The sequence below is a fragment of the Barbus barbus genome (assembly GCF_936440315.1).
Source record: "Barbus barbus genome assembly, chromosome: 37".
Taxonomy (NCBI): Eukaryota; Metazoa; Chordata; class Actinopteri; order Cypriniformes; family Cyprinidae; genus Barbus; species Barbus barbus.
The window spans coordinates 632,259-650,693 of NC_136715.1; the positions used below are offsets into that span (position 1 = coordinate 632,259).

An 18,435-nucleotide genomic window follows, 5' to 3' on the forward strand; every position below is an offset into this window, starting at 1 on the left:
TGATGGATTTCTAGCATTAAATCTTCTCTATTAGATTTCATATTTTGAATACTATATAGGGCTGCTACAGAGTCAACACAACATACCAGTCTGTCTGGTTTTACTTCCTCCACCCACTGCAGCCCTACAATAATCGCCATCATCTCTGCCGTATAAACTGACACCTGATCAGCTAATCTTTTCTCAATACTTACATTCAATGTTGGTATATATATTCCTATACCTACCCTATTTCCTTCATCTTTGAATCCATCTATGTAAATATCTAAATAACTGTAAAATTAGCTTTTTATGTATTGACTTGCCATGCATCCTTTCTCACTTTCTTCCCATTTATCCTTTATTTCCATTATATTTAAATCTACCTCAGTTTTTGGAAACAACCAAATAGGGATATTACTAACAGATACTGTCTAACCTATATTCCTCTGATTTAGCCTTTGTTACCCATCCAAAACCATTACCTTGAAAAGAATTATACCCCCATCATTCTTTAATAACACTATTGATAGGGTTTTCATTACCACATCCACGTAAACGACACCAGTATGCAAGCATGAGTTTCTCCCTTCTAAGATCTAAGGGCACTTCTCCTAACTCTACCTGGATCGCCATAGTTGGTGTTGATCTCATCGCACCAGAACAAATCCTCAAAGCTTTATTAATAACCCTATCCATTTTCATTAAATGTGTTTTCGCTGATGCTCCATACACAAAGCATCCATAATCTATTGTTGACCTCATTAGAGCCCTATAAATAAACATCAGTGATTCTTTATTTGCTCCCCAATCTTTCCCAACTAATGCTCTCATTAAGTTTATAACTTTCTTACATTTTGATTCCACCTTTTCCATACTTTGGAAACAAACATACACACACACACACACACACGCACGCACGCACACACACACACACACACGCACGCACGCACACACACACATGTTGGTTTTTGTGGTTTATGGGGACTCTCCATAGGCGTAATGGTTTTTATACTGAACAAACTGTGTGTGCTATTGCCCTACACCAACCCTACACCTAAACTTAGCCCTCACAGGAGACTTTGTGCATTTTTATATTTTCAAAAAAACACCATTTAGTATGTTTTTTAAGCCTTTTGAATTACGGGGACATAGGCAGTGTCCTCATAAACCACCTTCATATTGTAATACCTCTGTCATACCCATGTCATTATACACATTTGTGTCCTCATAAACATGCACACACACACACACACACACACACACACACACACACACACACACACACACACACACTCTCTCTCACTCTCTCACACACTCTCTCACACACACACACACACACGCTCACACACTCTCTCATCGTGTTGTGGTGTTGGAGCGGTGTGTTCTGTCAGGTCGTGTCTCATGTAAGATGAATGACAGACAGTCATGTGACCTGCAGATGTTTAATGGCAGCACATGCTCACAGTGAACTGCTGATGTGTTGATGAATCATAATCATAATCATGTTCCTGTCGCTGCAGCCGCTGAAGACCCCAGACACACACCAGCACTAGCTCAAGTTACTAATGCAGCACTAGATCCAGCACTGAAGTGACTCCACAGACAAACTAAACATGAACTGGAGCCTCAGAGCAGACTGATGATGACGATGATGATGAAGACATTCACTCGTTTACATTTAAAAAAGAAATTATGTGAATAACAGACTTGCTGCATGTCAGTGTGTCTGCTTTCAACACATAAAACATGAACATATTTCAAAAGATGTACATTTACTGGTGTTTGTTTATTGCCCTTTGTTAATTTTACATACAGTTCCTTCATATTATTTACATGTGAAAATATTTTATTTTGTGATGATTTTAGTCTTGCTTTCAGTTGAATAAATGTCATTTCTCACTAAACATTGACTGCATTTAGATCAAACTAAACACTTCGAAACAGATCTGAGGGCTTCACATCAAGCTTTCTGCAGGTCTTATAACGTTCTTATTCACTCCTCCACAAACTCAGGCCTGAAAACATGCTTCATAATTCATATTCACTCATAAAATCATGGCATGTTCTTCCTCAGTATTTTTGTCTGGTTTTAAATATTCTCAAATCAAGATACATTTACTGGAGATATGAAGTCTGATCTGAATCAAAAGAGTTTATGATTAAAACAAGAACAAATATTTCCTCTGAATGACGACATTGGCACAGATTTCTTCTTCTTTTAATCATAAACTCACTTCAGTTTCTCAGAAAACAAGACCTTTTATTATTTATTTTTTTCTCCAGTAAATGTATCTTTAGTCAAACAAGACAGAAATACTGAGAACAGCACTGTTTTGCAGCGTGATCAGAAAGTAGAGCAACACTTATTTCCATATTCTAAGTTGTTTTTAGTCAAATCAATTAAAAAGTGAGAGAGATTTTTTGCTCTCTAGACATTTACAGACCGTTCTAATGTATTGTGTTCCTTTTAAAAAGGTTTTAACACTGCAGAAATCATTTTCTTCCTTAGTATTCTTGTCTTGTTTTCTAGTACAAATATCTAAAACTTCTTGAATCAGGATGCATTTGCTGGACAAGGAAAATGACTCGAGATATTTAGTCTCGTTTTCTGACATTATTATACAAATGTTGTTGGTATGGAGGTAAGAAAAATAATCTTAATTCAATATAATTTTTCTTACACCATTGGCAGATATTTTTAGTAGTTTTAGTTTTTTTCAATCTTTACTCGTCTGACTCTCAAACAGCAGAAACACACCAAATCTGCAAAACCAGACACTAATGCTCAGACTTTCACACTTTTTTCAAAACACAACACACAGTTCTCTCTGTAACACACACACGTCTAACAGGAATTAATATTGTGGCAAAGGTGTTTGCAAATGTTTGCTTTTGAGATGAGTTTGTCATATTTTGAATGCAGAGCTTCATTTTGCAAGAGATGTGAGGTGCTTTGCATTTTGTGTGCAATTCTTAGATTTGGGTGTAAAGTTTTGAAAAAAAGAGGCAAAGTTTTTTGAAAATGTGTGTAAGCAGCTTTTTTTCAGGATATTTTTTTCAGAAAAGAAGAGAATATCTTAAGTCATTTTACTTGTCAAGTAAACGCATCTTAATTCCAGAATCTGTAGATATTTCTACTAGAAAACGACAAAAATGCTGAAGAAGAAAATAATTTTTTGCAGTGAAGTCTCAAACTGAGCTTCATCAGACCTGCAGAAACCATCAGTGGATCATAAAGCTGAGCATCGTTTCCTGTTATAGTACTGTACTGAGAGATTATGAGCTGAACTAATGGTGCAAACCGAGTTAACTCCAAACTAACTAGTAGTCATTAATCGGCTGGTCTGAACTTACTGTACATGTGTCACACACAGCTGGTGAAGAGCTGATCATGTGATGTGTGTCTGGATCAGGGCTGCAGTCACATTCACTCATCAACCAAACCCAGAACTACAGGTCATGTGACTAGTTAAGCGGTTAACTCCGTTAGTCTCTAGTGAACCCGCTGCTGTACACATAAATAATAAAGTGTTCATCACGTCTTCAGTTTCTCCAGTTCAGATGATGATGGTCATCAAACGCCAGTGTCCTTCATCACCTCTTCCCATGGTTCATCTGGAGTGACAGCATCATATTCCACATCCAGACTGTGTGTGTGTGTGTGTGTGTCTGTGTGTGTGTGTGTGTGTCTGTGTGTGTGTGTGTGTGTGTGTGTGTGTGTGTCAGTTTCCTGGTTTGATCAGATTTATAGATGAAAAACTACAGAGGACTAAAACCGAAGGAGAGTTGGGTCTGAGAGGAGCAGCAGGAGCAGGAGCAGGTGAGGATGATGAGGATGATGAAGATGGTGGTGTCAGTCGCTCCGGCTCAGAGGTGTGAGGAGGTGGAGAAGCACAGCTTCAGTGTGTACGGGTTCGAACCGTCTGAAAAACAACAACAAAACAAACGCTTCTGAAGGACAGTGCTAGATGAAAAAATATGACATTTAAACAAACTAAGAAAAAATTACATCATTATAATTCTGTTCAAAAACAAACGACGCATTGAGAGCGGAGGAAAACATTTGAACAGAATGAGGATGTGTACATTTTTCATAGCTTGTCTTCTGGGAAACATCACCCGGATTGCCCGGAGCTTCTGAAGGGCAGTACAAAATGAAAAATACATGACATTTAATAAAACTAAGAAAAAATTCCCCATGATCACCATCCTGTTCAAAAGTTTTCACCCCCGGCTCTCAATGCGTCGTGTTTTCTTCTGGAGCATCAGTGAATCCTTTTTCTCACATAAATCATAATTTGGTTGATCTTGCCCTATAATTATGAATGAAATAAAGGTCCCTGCTGGAAAAAAACTATAGACACCATCACAAAATGTGTAATGCTTTTACTGGTTATAATGGGACTTGTACTGGTTTTAATGGAAACTGTAATGGACCCTGTGGGTCTCTACTGGTAACTGGTCACCTTCTATTGGTGGCTTGTTAAAACCAATCAATCCTATTGGAATAAGTCCCAAAACACACTACAGAAAACCATTTTCTAATGGTTTTAAAGGTTAAAAGTTGATGGTTTGTAATGGTATTTGAAGTGGAAAACATTAGGAGTTTCAGCAATGGTTCTATAGTTTTTTCAGCATGGCATCCTCTGTAAGTTTGAAACTTATAGTTAAATTCAGTTTCACACAGAATAAAATACAACTGAGACTGATTCATAATGGTATTATTATCCAAAATATATTTCATAAGTGGCTGAAATATTCTGTATTACTGATGTAACTATTAAAAAACATATATTTGAATATACAGTAAATATTTGTCTTTCTAGTAAGATCTTTCCTCTGGTGGTTGACTCACTGGGGATCCGGATCTGATAGTGGTTGAGGACCGTCAGAACCTCCACGGCGTGAGTCTTACTGTCGAACTCCAGCAGGCCAGAGATGGTCTTTGAGCTGGCTGCAGATCCAAACACACGTCACAAACATTTCTACAGCAGCTTCACAGAATAAGACTCAGCAGAACTCAGACTCACGTTTGGCGTCAAACACTTTGTATTTGATGAATCCTGGGACGTCGTGTTCTGTGCATAACTGCAAAACAACAGATGAATATGAGTGCGATTGAACAGAATCCAGCAGAGGACCCTAGTGAGACACACCGACTCACCAACACCTGCTTATTGACCCGTCTGTACAGAGTTAACCAAACCCTGACAGAAAACCAGCATGTCCTTAAACTGAGCTTTTTCAGATTTAACTCACTTCTGGGACCTGAACCTTTCAGATAATGTAAAGACAAAAGTGAAGACGGAACCATTTTAGCACCAATTACTGAAGCTGACACACAGACGGGGTTATTATAGTTCACTAAAACTATAAAACATTTTCATTACATTACATTAATTGAAATTTAAAACATTTTAAAAACTAATAAAAATGACAAAAAAACACAACAAAATCAGTTTAAAAAGTAAAAAAAATAAAATAATCCAAGATATTAACAAAAACTATAATAGTATCTCAATGTTTCAGTTAACATTTATTTCATTTTAAGTAACAGAAATGTTTTATATGGATTTAATTTTTAATTTGAACTTTAATAACCCTGCCTGCTTGATTTGAGCTATTTTCAAAAAAAAAAGAAAATAGAAACTAATTCAAAATATTCATAGAAACTATAATGGTAACACTTTACAATAAGTTCTCATTTGTTGTATCATGAATTAATGCATTAATTAACATGTATAATATGTAATAATGAGCAATATATTTTTACAACATTTATTAGACTGTTAATGTAAGTTAATATAAAAGTTCATGTTCATGTTAGTTCACACGGTCTTGACTAAACTTAACAGATACAGCTTTTGATTTTAATAATGTGTGAGTAAATGCTGAGAGTAACATGAAGTATTTTTCATTGTTAGTTTGTTAGCAGTGAAGGCCTATTGTAAAATATTATTTATTATATGCTATCTCAATGATTGTAAAATAACAGCACACAGAATTCATCACAGAGATGCCTCATCCAATCAGATGCGTGTGTTTTACATTTACATGTAGGCATTTAGCAGATGCTTTTATCCAAAGCAACAAATGAGGACAATAGAAGCAAACAAAACCAACAAAAGAGCAACAACATGCAATATATAAATATATATATACAGTGCCCTCCATAAATATAGGAACAGTAAAGACTAAATTGCTCTGTTGGCTGTGGAGTCAAGACATTTACAAATATGATTAAAAGATGAATATGAGACAAAACTAGAGAATGTCACATTTTATTTTTAGCCGTTTCAACGCATAGATGTTTTACCAAATAAAGAGAACAGCACTTTTAGAGTTCATCCCACTCATTGATGTGAGCATAAGTATTGGGACAGTTGAACATAAGGCAGATATAAAAGATTAAAAGCTATTATTTAGTTGCAGATCCCTTGCACACAATCACAGCAGTGAGTCTGTGACCCATAGACATCACCAGACTCTTGCTCTCATCCTTTGAAATACTTTTCCCAGCCTTTAATGCAGCCAATTCCAATTGTTGCTTGTTTTGGGGAGTTTCTGCCTTTACTCTCCTCTTCAGCTGGTGAAATTCATGTTCAATCAGATTTAAATCTGGAGGTTGACTTGGGCAATCTAAGACTTTCCATTTCTTTGCTCTTATAAATTCCTTGACTGAACTGCAGGGTGTTTTGGGTCATTATCCTGATGCAATATGAAGCACTTCCCAATGAATCTGGTGGCATTTTCTTGAATATTGGTAGGCAAGATGGTTTTGTACCCTTCCAAATTCATTCTGCTACTGTCATCATACATTAAGTCATCAGTAAAGTTGAGAGGGCCTGTTCCAGAGACAGCATGCATGCCCATGCCATGACACCACCTCCACCATGCTTTACAGATGAGGCTGTATGCTTGGGATCATTGCAGTTCCCTTTCTTTCTCCACATTAGTGCTTTCCCATCACTTAGATAAAGGTTCATCTTTGTCTCATCGGTCCATAAACACAGCTTCAAAACTCTTCTGGCTCACCTTTGTGCTTTTTTGCAAACTCTAATCTTGTCTTTCTATGTTTGGTGCTGGTCAGAGGTCTGCATCTTGCTGTGTAGCATCTGTAATTCTGTGTCAAAGTCTCCTGAGGACAGTAGATTGTCAGAGCATCACCCAGCTTTCTGGAAGTTGTTGCTGATTTTACAGACACGTCTTTTAGGATTCATTTTCACAGCTTTTATGATTTGTCTGTCATCAGCTACTGTTGTTTTCTCAGTCGATCAGGTCATTGTTGGTTGCTGGTGGTCTCCAAACTCTTGATTTCTCCATCCCTTTGTTTTTGCTAGAGCTCTAACTGACTTCCTCTTTTCTTTTAGCATCCAAATCACTTGCTTTTCTCTCAAAGTCAGCTCCCTCATCTTCATCCTGGTTTGTGTCATCATCATCGAATGCAGGATTCAGAATACAGAAGTAATGGATATAACTGATACGACACATTCCCTGCTTTTAATATCTGAAGAATTAATGCAACAGGACACAGCTGATCACTTAGAAAGACCTGTGAGGCAACTGCTCCAATACTTATGCTCTCATCAGATAGTGGGATGAACTCTAAAAGTGCTGAACTTCTTAACTGCTAAAACATGTATGTGCTGAAACGGCTAATAATAAAATGTGACATTCTGTAGTTTTGTCTCATATTCATCTTTTAATCATATTTGTAACTGTCTTGACTCCACAGCCAACAGAGCAATTTTGTCTTCACTGTTCAATACTTATGGAGGACACTGTATATATAACGATATAACAATTCTCGGTTAGCCTAACGCAGTACACGGAGCAAGGTTTTAAATTTGTGTCCCTGGAGCACAAAAGCAGTCATGAGTAGCACAGGTATATTTGTAGCAATAGACAACAATACATTGTATGGATCAAAATTATACATTTCTCTTTTATGCCAAAAATCATTAGGATATTAAGAAAAGATCATTTTCCATGAAGATATTTTGTAAATGTCCTGTAAAAGTAAACTTAATTTTTGATTAGTAATATGCATTGCTAAGAACTTCATTTGGACAACTTATATATAGGTATAATAAAGCAGAATTAGAATAAAGAGTGCTATAGAGGGTCAAATGAAGATGAAAGAGTGTGTTTTGGGTGTTTTGTGAGCGTCTCACCTGCTGCAGGTCGTCCTCGCTGATGCAGGGCGGCACGTTGTAGAAGTGCAGCACACAGGAGGGCGGCTGGATGATGTTCTTGGACGCCTGACCGGCGCTGGTGAAGCGGTTGTTACGTGTCATAGCGAAGTCCTTATAGCTGCTGGAGCCGTCCTCCAGCTCAAACACCTGACTCGGGATCACAGCGTGCTGCTTCGACACACTGCACACACACACACACACACACACAGAACATGTTAATAAACATAATGTCATAAACACTGACTACAGCTGATCGCCTCTTGCTGTTTGAGGTTCAGAGTGTGTGTGTGTGTGTGTGTGTGTGTTTGTGACAAATGAGGACATAAATGTGTATAATGACAGGTATTACAAGGTGAAGGTGACTTTTCAGGACATTGCCCCATGTCCCCACTTTTCAAAACACTTATAAATCATACAGAGCGAGGTTTTTTTGGGGGGAAATAGAAATGCACAGTCTCCTGTGAGGGCTAAGTTTAGGTGTAGGGTTGGTGTAGGGCAACAGCACACACAGTTTGTTCAGTATAAAAATGTGTGTGTGTGTGTGTGTGTGTGTGTGCTCACCAGACGTTGAGGCGTTTGCTGAACACCTTGATGCTGTTGAGGTGTGTGATTGCTCTGTCGACCGCGTACTCATCACCCATCTCTACTAGAGCGGTGCCCGGGACGCTCTTCATGAACTTCACCTACACACACACACACACACACACACACACACACACACACACACACACACACACACACACAGAAACACAGCTAAATACTATAACCATAACCCTAACAGAAAACATTCTGCATCTTTGCTCTATTTACTTTTATAATGTTAAAATACAAATAAGGACGTCAGTAAAGAGGTTTTGTCAGATTAAACTCACTTCTGGGAACAAATTTGTTCCAATATACAGTCAAACTAAAAATTATTCAGACAGCAGATATCATTTTTGATATTTTTTACTAGTGGGTGCAGGACACTAGAGTTAATTTATGTAAGTGAGGAGAGTAAAATAAAGTAAACTGTGACATATTATACCCAAAACTTCAGTCAAATTTGGGAGCAAAACTGATTCAGACACTTTAACCTTTTCCTCCAGTGTTTTTCTTTAATTGCTAATGTGATGTTTTTCCTCCACAGACTGAACTAAATGAAGCATTGCTTGGTGATTGGTCGAGCTAAACTGGTTTTATCTAATTGTGTTCTTAAATTTAACATCTGACCGCTATTCAACACAATTCATTACATACCTTTCTATCAAAGTTATCTGACATCATCAAGATCAATTTATTCTGACACAGATTAACTCTGAGCTCTTCTCATATTTTAGTACCATTTTCTAAATTATAAAGAATAAACTATGATAATGTGAGAAATGTTGAGAAATGTGTCTGAATAAATTTTGGTTTGACTGTATATTGTACAAATACATCAGAGATTTCATAGTTAACTAAAAGTCAAACCATAATTTTTTTAATATTATTTGAAATAAAATATAAACCTATAAAATATTTTTAAAAACTTGAAATGATTTTATTTCAGCTAGTTGCCAAGGAAACATTTCTCATTTCTATTTAGTTTAACGTACTAAAATAACTAAACAATGCATATATTACTTGATGATGACTAAAACAAAAAACAACACCTAAAACAACTCAAATAAAATGGAATAAAAACTCTATAGACATAAAATGACTAAGTTACTAAAATAATTTAAAAAAATCACATCCAGAGTAAAACCAAATCCAAACATTACTAAAATCAACACTGCTATCTGAAGAACGCTTTACCTTCTCGATGTTTCCGTAGAGACAGAAGAGGTTGAAGATGCGGGTGCAGTTCATCTTGGCGGGATGCAGGCCGCTCACCATGGCAACGGAGCTGGAGGCGTGGCTCATGTATGAGGAGGTCTGGGGCAGCGGATACGCCACCACCTCCGGGACATCATGAGAGCCGCGCTTGAAGCGATTATTACCGGGCAGCGGCAGCAGGGGGCAGTGAGAGCCTGCACACACACACACACACACTTAATAAACCCCTCAAACGTTCTGTTAGATCACACTGCTTTGGCTGTTGTTTTATATCCGAGCCCGTTTAGAGGGCTAGAGCTTGACTGGCTCGTGTCTGTGGTGCTTGAATGAGTGACTGACCGTATCCGTTATCGCTGTACGAGGACGGATGTTCTCCCAGGATGGCCTGCCGCTGTCGGCCTTTACCACGCTCTAAAACACATTCAACACACACACACCGACTGTAAATACACCCACATTTACACCAGTAAAACATTCACTGTGAGAACACAACAGACGCACATGATCCTGAAGACAATGAAGATCTGTTGAATATCATTAACATCCCTCACTTCACACGACTCAATGCGTGTCTGGATGATTTACTGGGGAGGTGTTTTAATTCTCATTCTCAATCACAATACGATTTGTTTCAATATTTTAATATATAATTTAATTGATAAAATAATGTCAAAACACAAAACATCTTAAAGATTTTTTTTTTAAGACCATTACTGTACTGTATGTAAAATTTAGTTCTGCATTTCTGTAGCTCAAACAGTAAAGCACCGAGATCACAACACCAAGCTAATGGGTTCAATTCCCAGAAAATACATGAACCGATTCAATGCAATGCAAATCCGTTTGGATAAAAGCATCTGCCAAATGCATAAAAGTAAATGCAATTTCTTTTTCTGATTTTGGATGAACATGTTCTATCTGAAACTAAAAGCAGTCGACTAGAGACCATTTGCAATATTACATTCACTTTCACATGTCACTGAACCAAACGAAACACAAGAGCTGCTGAGCGCCTCGTAAAGGTGAAAGAGGGAAATAAAAGTCATTAAATGTCACAGAAACAGTCCTGTACATACTGAGAGACAGAGAGGCAGAGACAGAGAGAGAGAGAGACGGGTAGAAATAAAAGGCTTTGTAAATTAGGCTGGATTCAAACATAATCCTCTTTAGACGAATCAGAAAAACACATTCAAACATTCAGAAGAAAAAACACTCCCAGGTGTTTAAGTCTGTTTAAGCCAAAGAAGCTTAAACAGACAGAGTTAGAGAATCACTGGAAAACACACGTCAGAGATCACACACACAACAGCACAATACGTGTGTGTGTGTGTGTGTGGACAGAATCAGGCAGACGTGAGTCTGTCTCCGTTGGCCTGCAGGAGGAACTCATGCACAGTCGTGCTAATTGCTACAAAATGAGCAGTTAGTGGCAGGAAGCGTTTGGCACTGCTGGGCTCCGTCTTCAGATGGGCTCAAAGTGACCTTCAGCCATCAGCTGAGCCTCCTCACATACTGACAGCAGAAATATAACGCACGGATGAGGACATAAACACGGAAGAGCAGCACATTCAGCCAAACAGACGGAGATCAGACTGCATGACTACAAAACTCTTCAAGCACTCACTCAGTTTTTATGTGGTTTGCAATTTTTGTAAATAAAAATATGGGACATTTTAGCAAAAAAAATAAAAATAAAATCCACCTTTATAAATATAAAATATATTTACATTTATTTAAAAATAAAGAATAAATATGCTGCAAAAAATTATTTCCTTAGTATTTTTGTCTTATTTGCTAGAATAAATATCTAAATATTCTTGTATCAGGATGCATTAAGTAAAATGACTTAAGATATTTTGTCTTGTTTTCTGAAAATATTATGCAAATTTTATTTTAGCTTAAAACAAGATAAAATATCTGCCAATGGGGAAAGAAAATTTTAATTCAAAGGCTAAACAGGATTACCCCCTTGGCAGATATTTTTGCTTTTTTCAGAAAACAGGACATAATATCTTAAGTCATTTTACTTGTGAAGTAAATGCATCTTAATTCCAGAATTTGTAGATATTCATACTAGAAAACAAGACAAAAATACTAAGGAACAAAATAATTTTTTGCAGTGTATGTGTCACGTGTCTGTTTCCATTTAGTTCCGTTTTGTCCTTATTTGGTATTTCCTGTCCTTGTTTAGTTAATTATCATCCAGTTCACCTGTCTTGTATTAATCATCTTGTTTGTTCTTTATAAGCCTTGAGTTCACTAATCTTCTTCGTCGTGTCTTAAAGTTATGTTTATGATGTTTATTGTTATTGAATACGTTTGCACCATTAAAAAACCTGATTACTCTGAATCCCTCGTCTTCCTGCCTTCCAGGATCAGAATCGCATAACAGTATATATAAATGCAAAACAACATCCAGAATGGGTGTTGCAAATGAACAGACTGTAAAGTTAGCATAAATTAGTCAAATAAATTATGTACTAATTTGAAACGTTCTGAAAAAAGGGTCCAAATAAAGTCATGTTACAATTTAAAATATAGGACACTGATAAATATTACATTTCTGGTAAATAGATTTTCAAAATTTGTTTGTTTTTAGCCAATTTATTTATAATAGTTTATTTTCACATTAAATTCAATATTCTGTCAACAGTGACTGTTGCTGTATAATTTTAGTAATTAAAAATAATTTTCATGTCAGACAGTAAAATGCGAAACATATCTGTTGTTTATCGCAACAAAAAACAAAGCGTCTTTAATTCTTTAAGACAATACACTACTGGTGAATATGGTTAAAATGTATACTAACAGATACCACCATACTTCAGCTGATTAATCACAGTACAGCTAGACAACTGCTTTGTATTACAAGGTTTTTAAATGTTATGTTTGAATATGCACACTATTAATTAATTATATATGCACTAAATTCCATAGATTTCCAGAACATAAATCTAAACAATATATGTGGCAACACTTTATTTTAGGGTCTCTTAACTAGCTGCTTATTAGCATGCATATCACTAGAATATTAGCCATTTATTAATAGTAATTAAGCACATATTAATGCCTTATTCTACATCCCTAATCCTACCCAACAGGCTAAACTTAACAACTACCTTACTAACTATTAATAAGCAGCAAATTAGGAATTTATTGAGGGAAAAGTTGTAATTAATAGTGAATTGTAATTAAAAGTGTTCCCTATTATAAAGTGTTAGCATATATGTAATAGAACAATAAACACTTGAATGTGCCTTTTGGGTGTTTTCTTTCCACTTAATAATAAATATCTTTAAATAATAGTATCTTTAACTAGGATAATTCATATTAAACAGTTTTTCTCCACTTCAGCAGCATTTACATACAGCAAACTTCACAGTTTTATTCTTATCTATATTCTGAAGGTTTTTACTGAAGGGATTTTGGATTTATCTTTTTATCACTCCATAAATCAGAAAATACTGTCAACAGACCGAAAAAAAAAAAAAAACACATTTTCACCATGTTTTTAGGACAAAAATGTTATATTGTGTGAAGGACATCTGAACAAATCCCTCAGTAAAAACCTTCAGAATATAGAGAGGAATAAAACCGTAAAGTTTGGTTTATGTAAGTGCTGCTGAAGTGGAGAGAAAACTTTTAAAGATATGTATCACAATTGAAATCTAAAGACGCAAATAGATAAATTGTAATAAACAAATAAATGTGTATTTTATATGTTTTCTTTCCACTAGTCTGAAAAGCTATGGAAGTAAAATAGATCAAAATCTCAAAATTGACCAGAACATGAAAAAACACTGGTTTTGTTTGTAGTTTCTCATCTTATTACACTTTATCTATTTGCGTCTGTAGATTTCAACTCAACTCATCCAATTCATATCTTTAAAGAGTTTTTTCTCCACTTCAGCAGCACTTACATACACCAAACTTTACAATTTTATTCCTATTTATATCCTGAAGGTTTGTACTGAGGGGATTTTGGATTTCTTTTTTTATTACTCAATAAATCAGAAAATACTGTCAACAGACAGAAAAAAAACACATTTTCACCATGCTTTTACGATTTTTTTTTATATAAATCAGTGTGAAGGATATCTGAACAAACCCCTCAGTAAAAACTCTCAGAATATAGAAAGGAATAAAACTGTAAGTTTTGGTGTATGTAAATGCTGCTGAAGTGCAGAAAATTCTTTTTTAAAATATTTATTGTAATTGAAATCTATAGACGCAAATAGATAAGTTGCAATAAAATAAACACTTAAATGTGTATTCTGGATGTTTTCATTCTACTAGTCTAAAAGAAGACATTATTCTACAAAATTTTATCAATGCATGCAAAAACAATGTCCTATAGCGTCTCACCTCAAAAAATAGTCATGTTAATATTCATCATTTGGTCTGAACCTACAGCTGAGATCGATCAGGCTCCACGTGTCTGAAGGAGATCTGAGCTTCTGCCATCACATGTCTAATTCTAAAAAGTGCTGACGGAAAGTACAGAATGCTGAGAGCGCCTCAATAAAGCGAGACAGACAGAGAGGCAGTAATAAAGAGAGGAAGAGAGGTTTAACACAGAGGTACTGTAGCGCGTTCATTAATATTCTGTGATCTTATAAACACCAGATGATCTTATAAACACCAGATGATTTTATAAACACCAGATGATTTTATAAACACCAGATGATCTTATAAACACCAGATGATTTTATAAACACCAGATGATTTTATAAACACCAGATGATCTTATAAACACCAGATGATCTTATAAACACCAGATGATCTTATAAACACCAGATGATCTTATAAACACCAGATGATTTTATAAACACCAGATGATCTTATAAACACCAGATGATCTTATAAACACCAGATGATCTTATAAACACCAGATGATCTTATAAACACCAGATGATTTTATAAACACCAGATGATCTTATAAACACCAGATGATCTTATAAACACCATTATCAGAGAAACCCTTCAAAATAAACTAACTCAGCTCTCCGTCCCCACCTCCATCTGCCAGTGGATCAAAAGCTTCCTGACAGACAGACAGCAGCTAATAAAGCTTGGCAAATCCAATTCCAGCACATCCAAAAAAAAAAAAAAAAGGTAGGCTAAGGCCAAGTCACATTTTATTATTACATTCATCAATAGCCTAATGTAAAATGCTGGCAAATAAAGCTAAATGTTTACTTACATTATAAATACAGATAAACATTTCTAAAAGCTTTTTTAGTTTTCTCACTTGATAACAAATCCTTTAAATTTAACGGTATTCAGAAAACTAATTAAAAATATTAGGCTATAAGTGTCACGGGACGCTGCGAGAGCACCATGGAAAGACGAGGTCTGGGTCCAAATGCAGGTAAGAATTACTTTTAATATGAAACAAAAGGCCAACAAGGCAAAAAACAAAACAGTATAGAAACGGGATACATCAAACGACAAATGCCTTTAACATGTAATAAATACATTTATGTCCAAATACGTGTATCCCGAGTTCAACCGCAAGTTTATGCAATGCTGTAAATATATTTACCTTTTTCCAAATATTACATTAAGCCTGCTGAGATACAAGGAGTGCCAACTGAAATTCTCAATTCCAAGTCTTGTTTTTTAACATTTGTTAACTACCAAATCAGTGAACGTAATTACTTAAATAATGAGACACAACGAGATGTGTATAAGCTGTTGTAAAGCACCGCAGCTAGCTTGTAAGCATTAGCAATATTGTTATATTTGTAGAAACAGTGTAAAAACTTTACCAAATATGAAAAGGTATAATTGGTAGGTTAACCTCAGTTTGCTAATATTATAACAATCAAAGCTGCTCCTCTTTCCAGATCCCTCCAGAAGATCTGTGTATCTAGCACAGCATTCAGGATTTAAAGGATTAGTTCAGTTTTAAAAAAACTTTTGCTGATAATTTACTCACCCCCATGTCACCCAAGATGTCCATGTTTTTCTTTCTTCAGTCGAAAAGAAATTAAGGTTTTTGATAAAAACATTTCTCCATATAATGGACTTCAATGGGACCCAAACGGTTCAAGGTCCAAATGACAGTTTCAGTGCAGCTTCAAAGGGCTTTAAACGATACCAGACGATGAATAAGAGTCTTATCTAGCGAAACGATCGGCCATTTCAAAAATAAATAAAAAAGTTTAAGTTTTATAAGCACAAATGCTCACCTTGCTCTGTTCTGTGATGTGCGTTCGTGACGTCACGTAATACGCAATGACGTGGAAAAGGTCACGGTTGACGTAAAATCCAAAATTTTCTTTTAGGCTTTTTAATATTAAAACACCCAGGATACGCACACGAAATGGGCATTTTAAACCATAAACTGACACAAAGACATTTGAATATGTGTATATGGTCCTCCTTCCGCACATTTGTAAACACTGACTCAGTACTTCCGCCTAAGTCAACTGTGACCTTTTCCACGTCATTGCGTATTACGTGACGTCACGAATGCGCATCACAGAACAGAGCAAGGTGAGCATTTGTGCTTATAAAACTTAAACTTTTTTATTTATTTTTGAAATGACCGATCGTTTCGCTAGATTACACCCTTATTCATCGTCTGGTATCGTTTAAAGCCCTTTCAAGCTGCACTGAAACTGTCATTTGGACCTTGAACCGTTTGGGTCCCAATGAAGTCCATTTTATGGAGAAATGTTTTTATCAAAAACCTTAATTTCTTTTCGACTGAAGAAAGAAAAACATGGACATCTTGGGTGACATGGGGGTGAGTAAATTATCAGCAAAAGGTTTTTAAAAAGTGAACTAATCCTTTAACACGCGTTAACAACACATTAGTGTGATAGCCAGTCTGAAAGATTGGTAAATGGGTCAGATGGTATATTTTTCTTTCGGTAGTATATGTTTAGTACATCTACATATATATATTAAAAGTTGAAATGTTGTGTTTTGAGTTAGGTATTAACAGTGCTATGAAATAATATTGGTTATGATTTAGTGCTGTATAAACAAATATGAATTGAATTAACCATAAATGCAGATCTGCTTGAAATATATCTGATGTAAACTTCATAAACATGTTTTTATACAGTAAGACAATTTGCGATTGTGATAATTTTTTATCACCAAAATGGGGCCATCGTGTAGATTTAAAAAAATAATAATTAAAAAAATAGGCCCAGCGGACAACTTGTCTGTATGCTGTCAATATTGATTGTGTTATACCAATGGCATCAAAAAGTGTTACTTGCTGGTAGTTGTGACCTAAATATAGGTAACTTGTAATTTAAAAAAAAAAAAACTAAATTATTCAGACTGTTTTAATATTCAAATCTTTAATTTACTATGTATTTATACATACATGTATTTAGCTCAGAGTAATAAATGATCTCTGCCCTAAACACACTCATGTCTGCTGGCCTGGAGATGTCTATGCTCCTGTCTGAAATGCATATAGGCTATCTGTAGCACATATGGGTTCAGACAGCAAGGAAAACAGTCTAATAATGTGTTTTCTGGATTCTCGTCCGTGAAATGCACCACTTTACTGTACAGCACTAGCCAGTATTTTACATTATTATACATTTAAAGAGGTCTGCATTATGCCTTACAATAAATAAAACAATAGAAAAGGTGGATTACTGTGAATGGGATTATTATGAGTGATATTACAGCGATGTAGATTACATGGAGGTCTTTCTTTCCCTAATTTTAGCCTTTTCCCTCCGGCCTTTATCAGTTTGGTTTGATCCTGACGCTTCTGTGTCTTGGAGAGCAACTGAGGAATCTATTGTTTATCCGTATAAATTGAAGCATCTAGTTTTTTCGGGAGTTCTGCTTAGGCAGTGTAAATCTTGGTTTGGTCCCATTGTAACCCATCTCCTCTCCACATGGAGGGATGTTGAAAGATGTTCACAACTAGCTACAAAATGGCAAAGACATTCACCTATTTTCCACAATAATAACCTTTTGTCAGGCAGTACTCCATTTCATTGTCTTAAAACTCAAATCTTAAAACTCAATATAATCTGCCAGGCACCTCCTTCTTTATGTATTTGTGCATTAGATCGGCTCTACGGGTGTATGGGGTGCCCTGGAGTTCTCAACTGCCTGTTCACCCTTTACACTAACTAATCCTTCCTTCTGAGGAATCTCCCTCCTCTGCTTCAGTCATCTATCTCTTTCTTCTTGAGCATTCATACTAACCTTTATCTATTACAACTGTTTGGGCTAAGGATCTTAATGAGGATGTGCGTGTTTTATTTTCCCCTAATCACCAAATGATTCATTGGAAATTGCTGCATAGGGTTTACTTGAGTCTCTCTATCCTTTAATATCACACAGAGACACTGAAGAACCAGGATAAACCCCAAATCCAGCACAGAGGGGTTCAGTGAATGTAGTGTTGAACATGTGTAAGTGTGTGTGTGTGAGTGTGAGTGTGTGTGTGTCAGAGACACTGTAGAAGGAC

The 18,435-nt window shown here is 35.9% G+C and overlaps 2 protein-coding genes across 2 annotated transcripts in view; both read right to left on the reverse strand.

The window, feature by feature from the left end:
• LOC306857032 (protein NLRC3-like) overlaps positions 1 to 18,435 on the reverse strand; it is a 58,771-nt gene that overhangs the window by 13,772 nt on the left and 26,564 nt on the right. The window lies entirely within an intron of this gene.
• LOC306857033 (heterogeneous nuclear ribonucleoprotein L-like) lies at positions 1,411 to 10,452 on the reverse strand (the record flags this gene model as incomplete). The annotated part of the gene is made up of 7 exons (XM_079396675.1): positions 1,411 to 3,905; positions 4,838 to 4,936; positions 5,013 to 5,070; positions 8,157 to 8,358; positions 8,739 to 8,860; positions 9,957 to 10,171; positions 10,317 to 10,452. The coding sequence occupies 7 exons, from the start codon at positions 10,450 to 10,452 to the stop codon at positions 3,850 to 3,852; spliced, it is 888 nt and encodes a 295-aa protein (XP_079252801.1). The 3' UTR covers positions 1,411 to 3,849.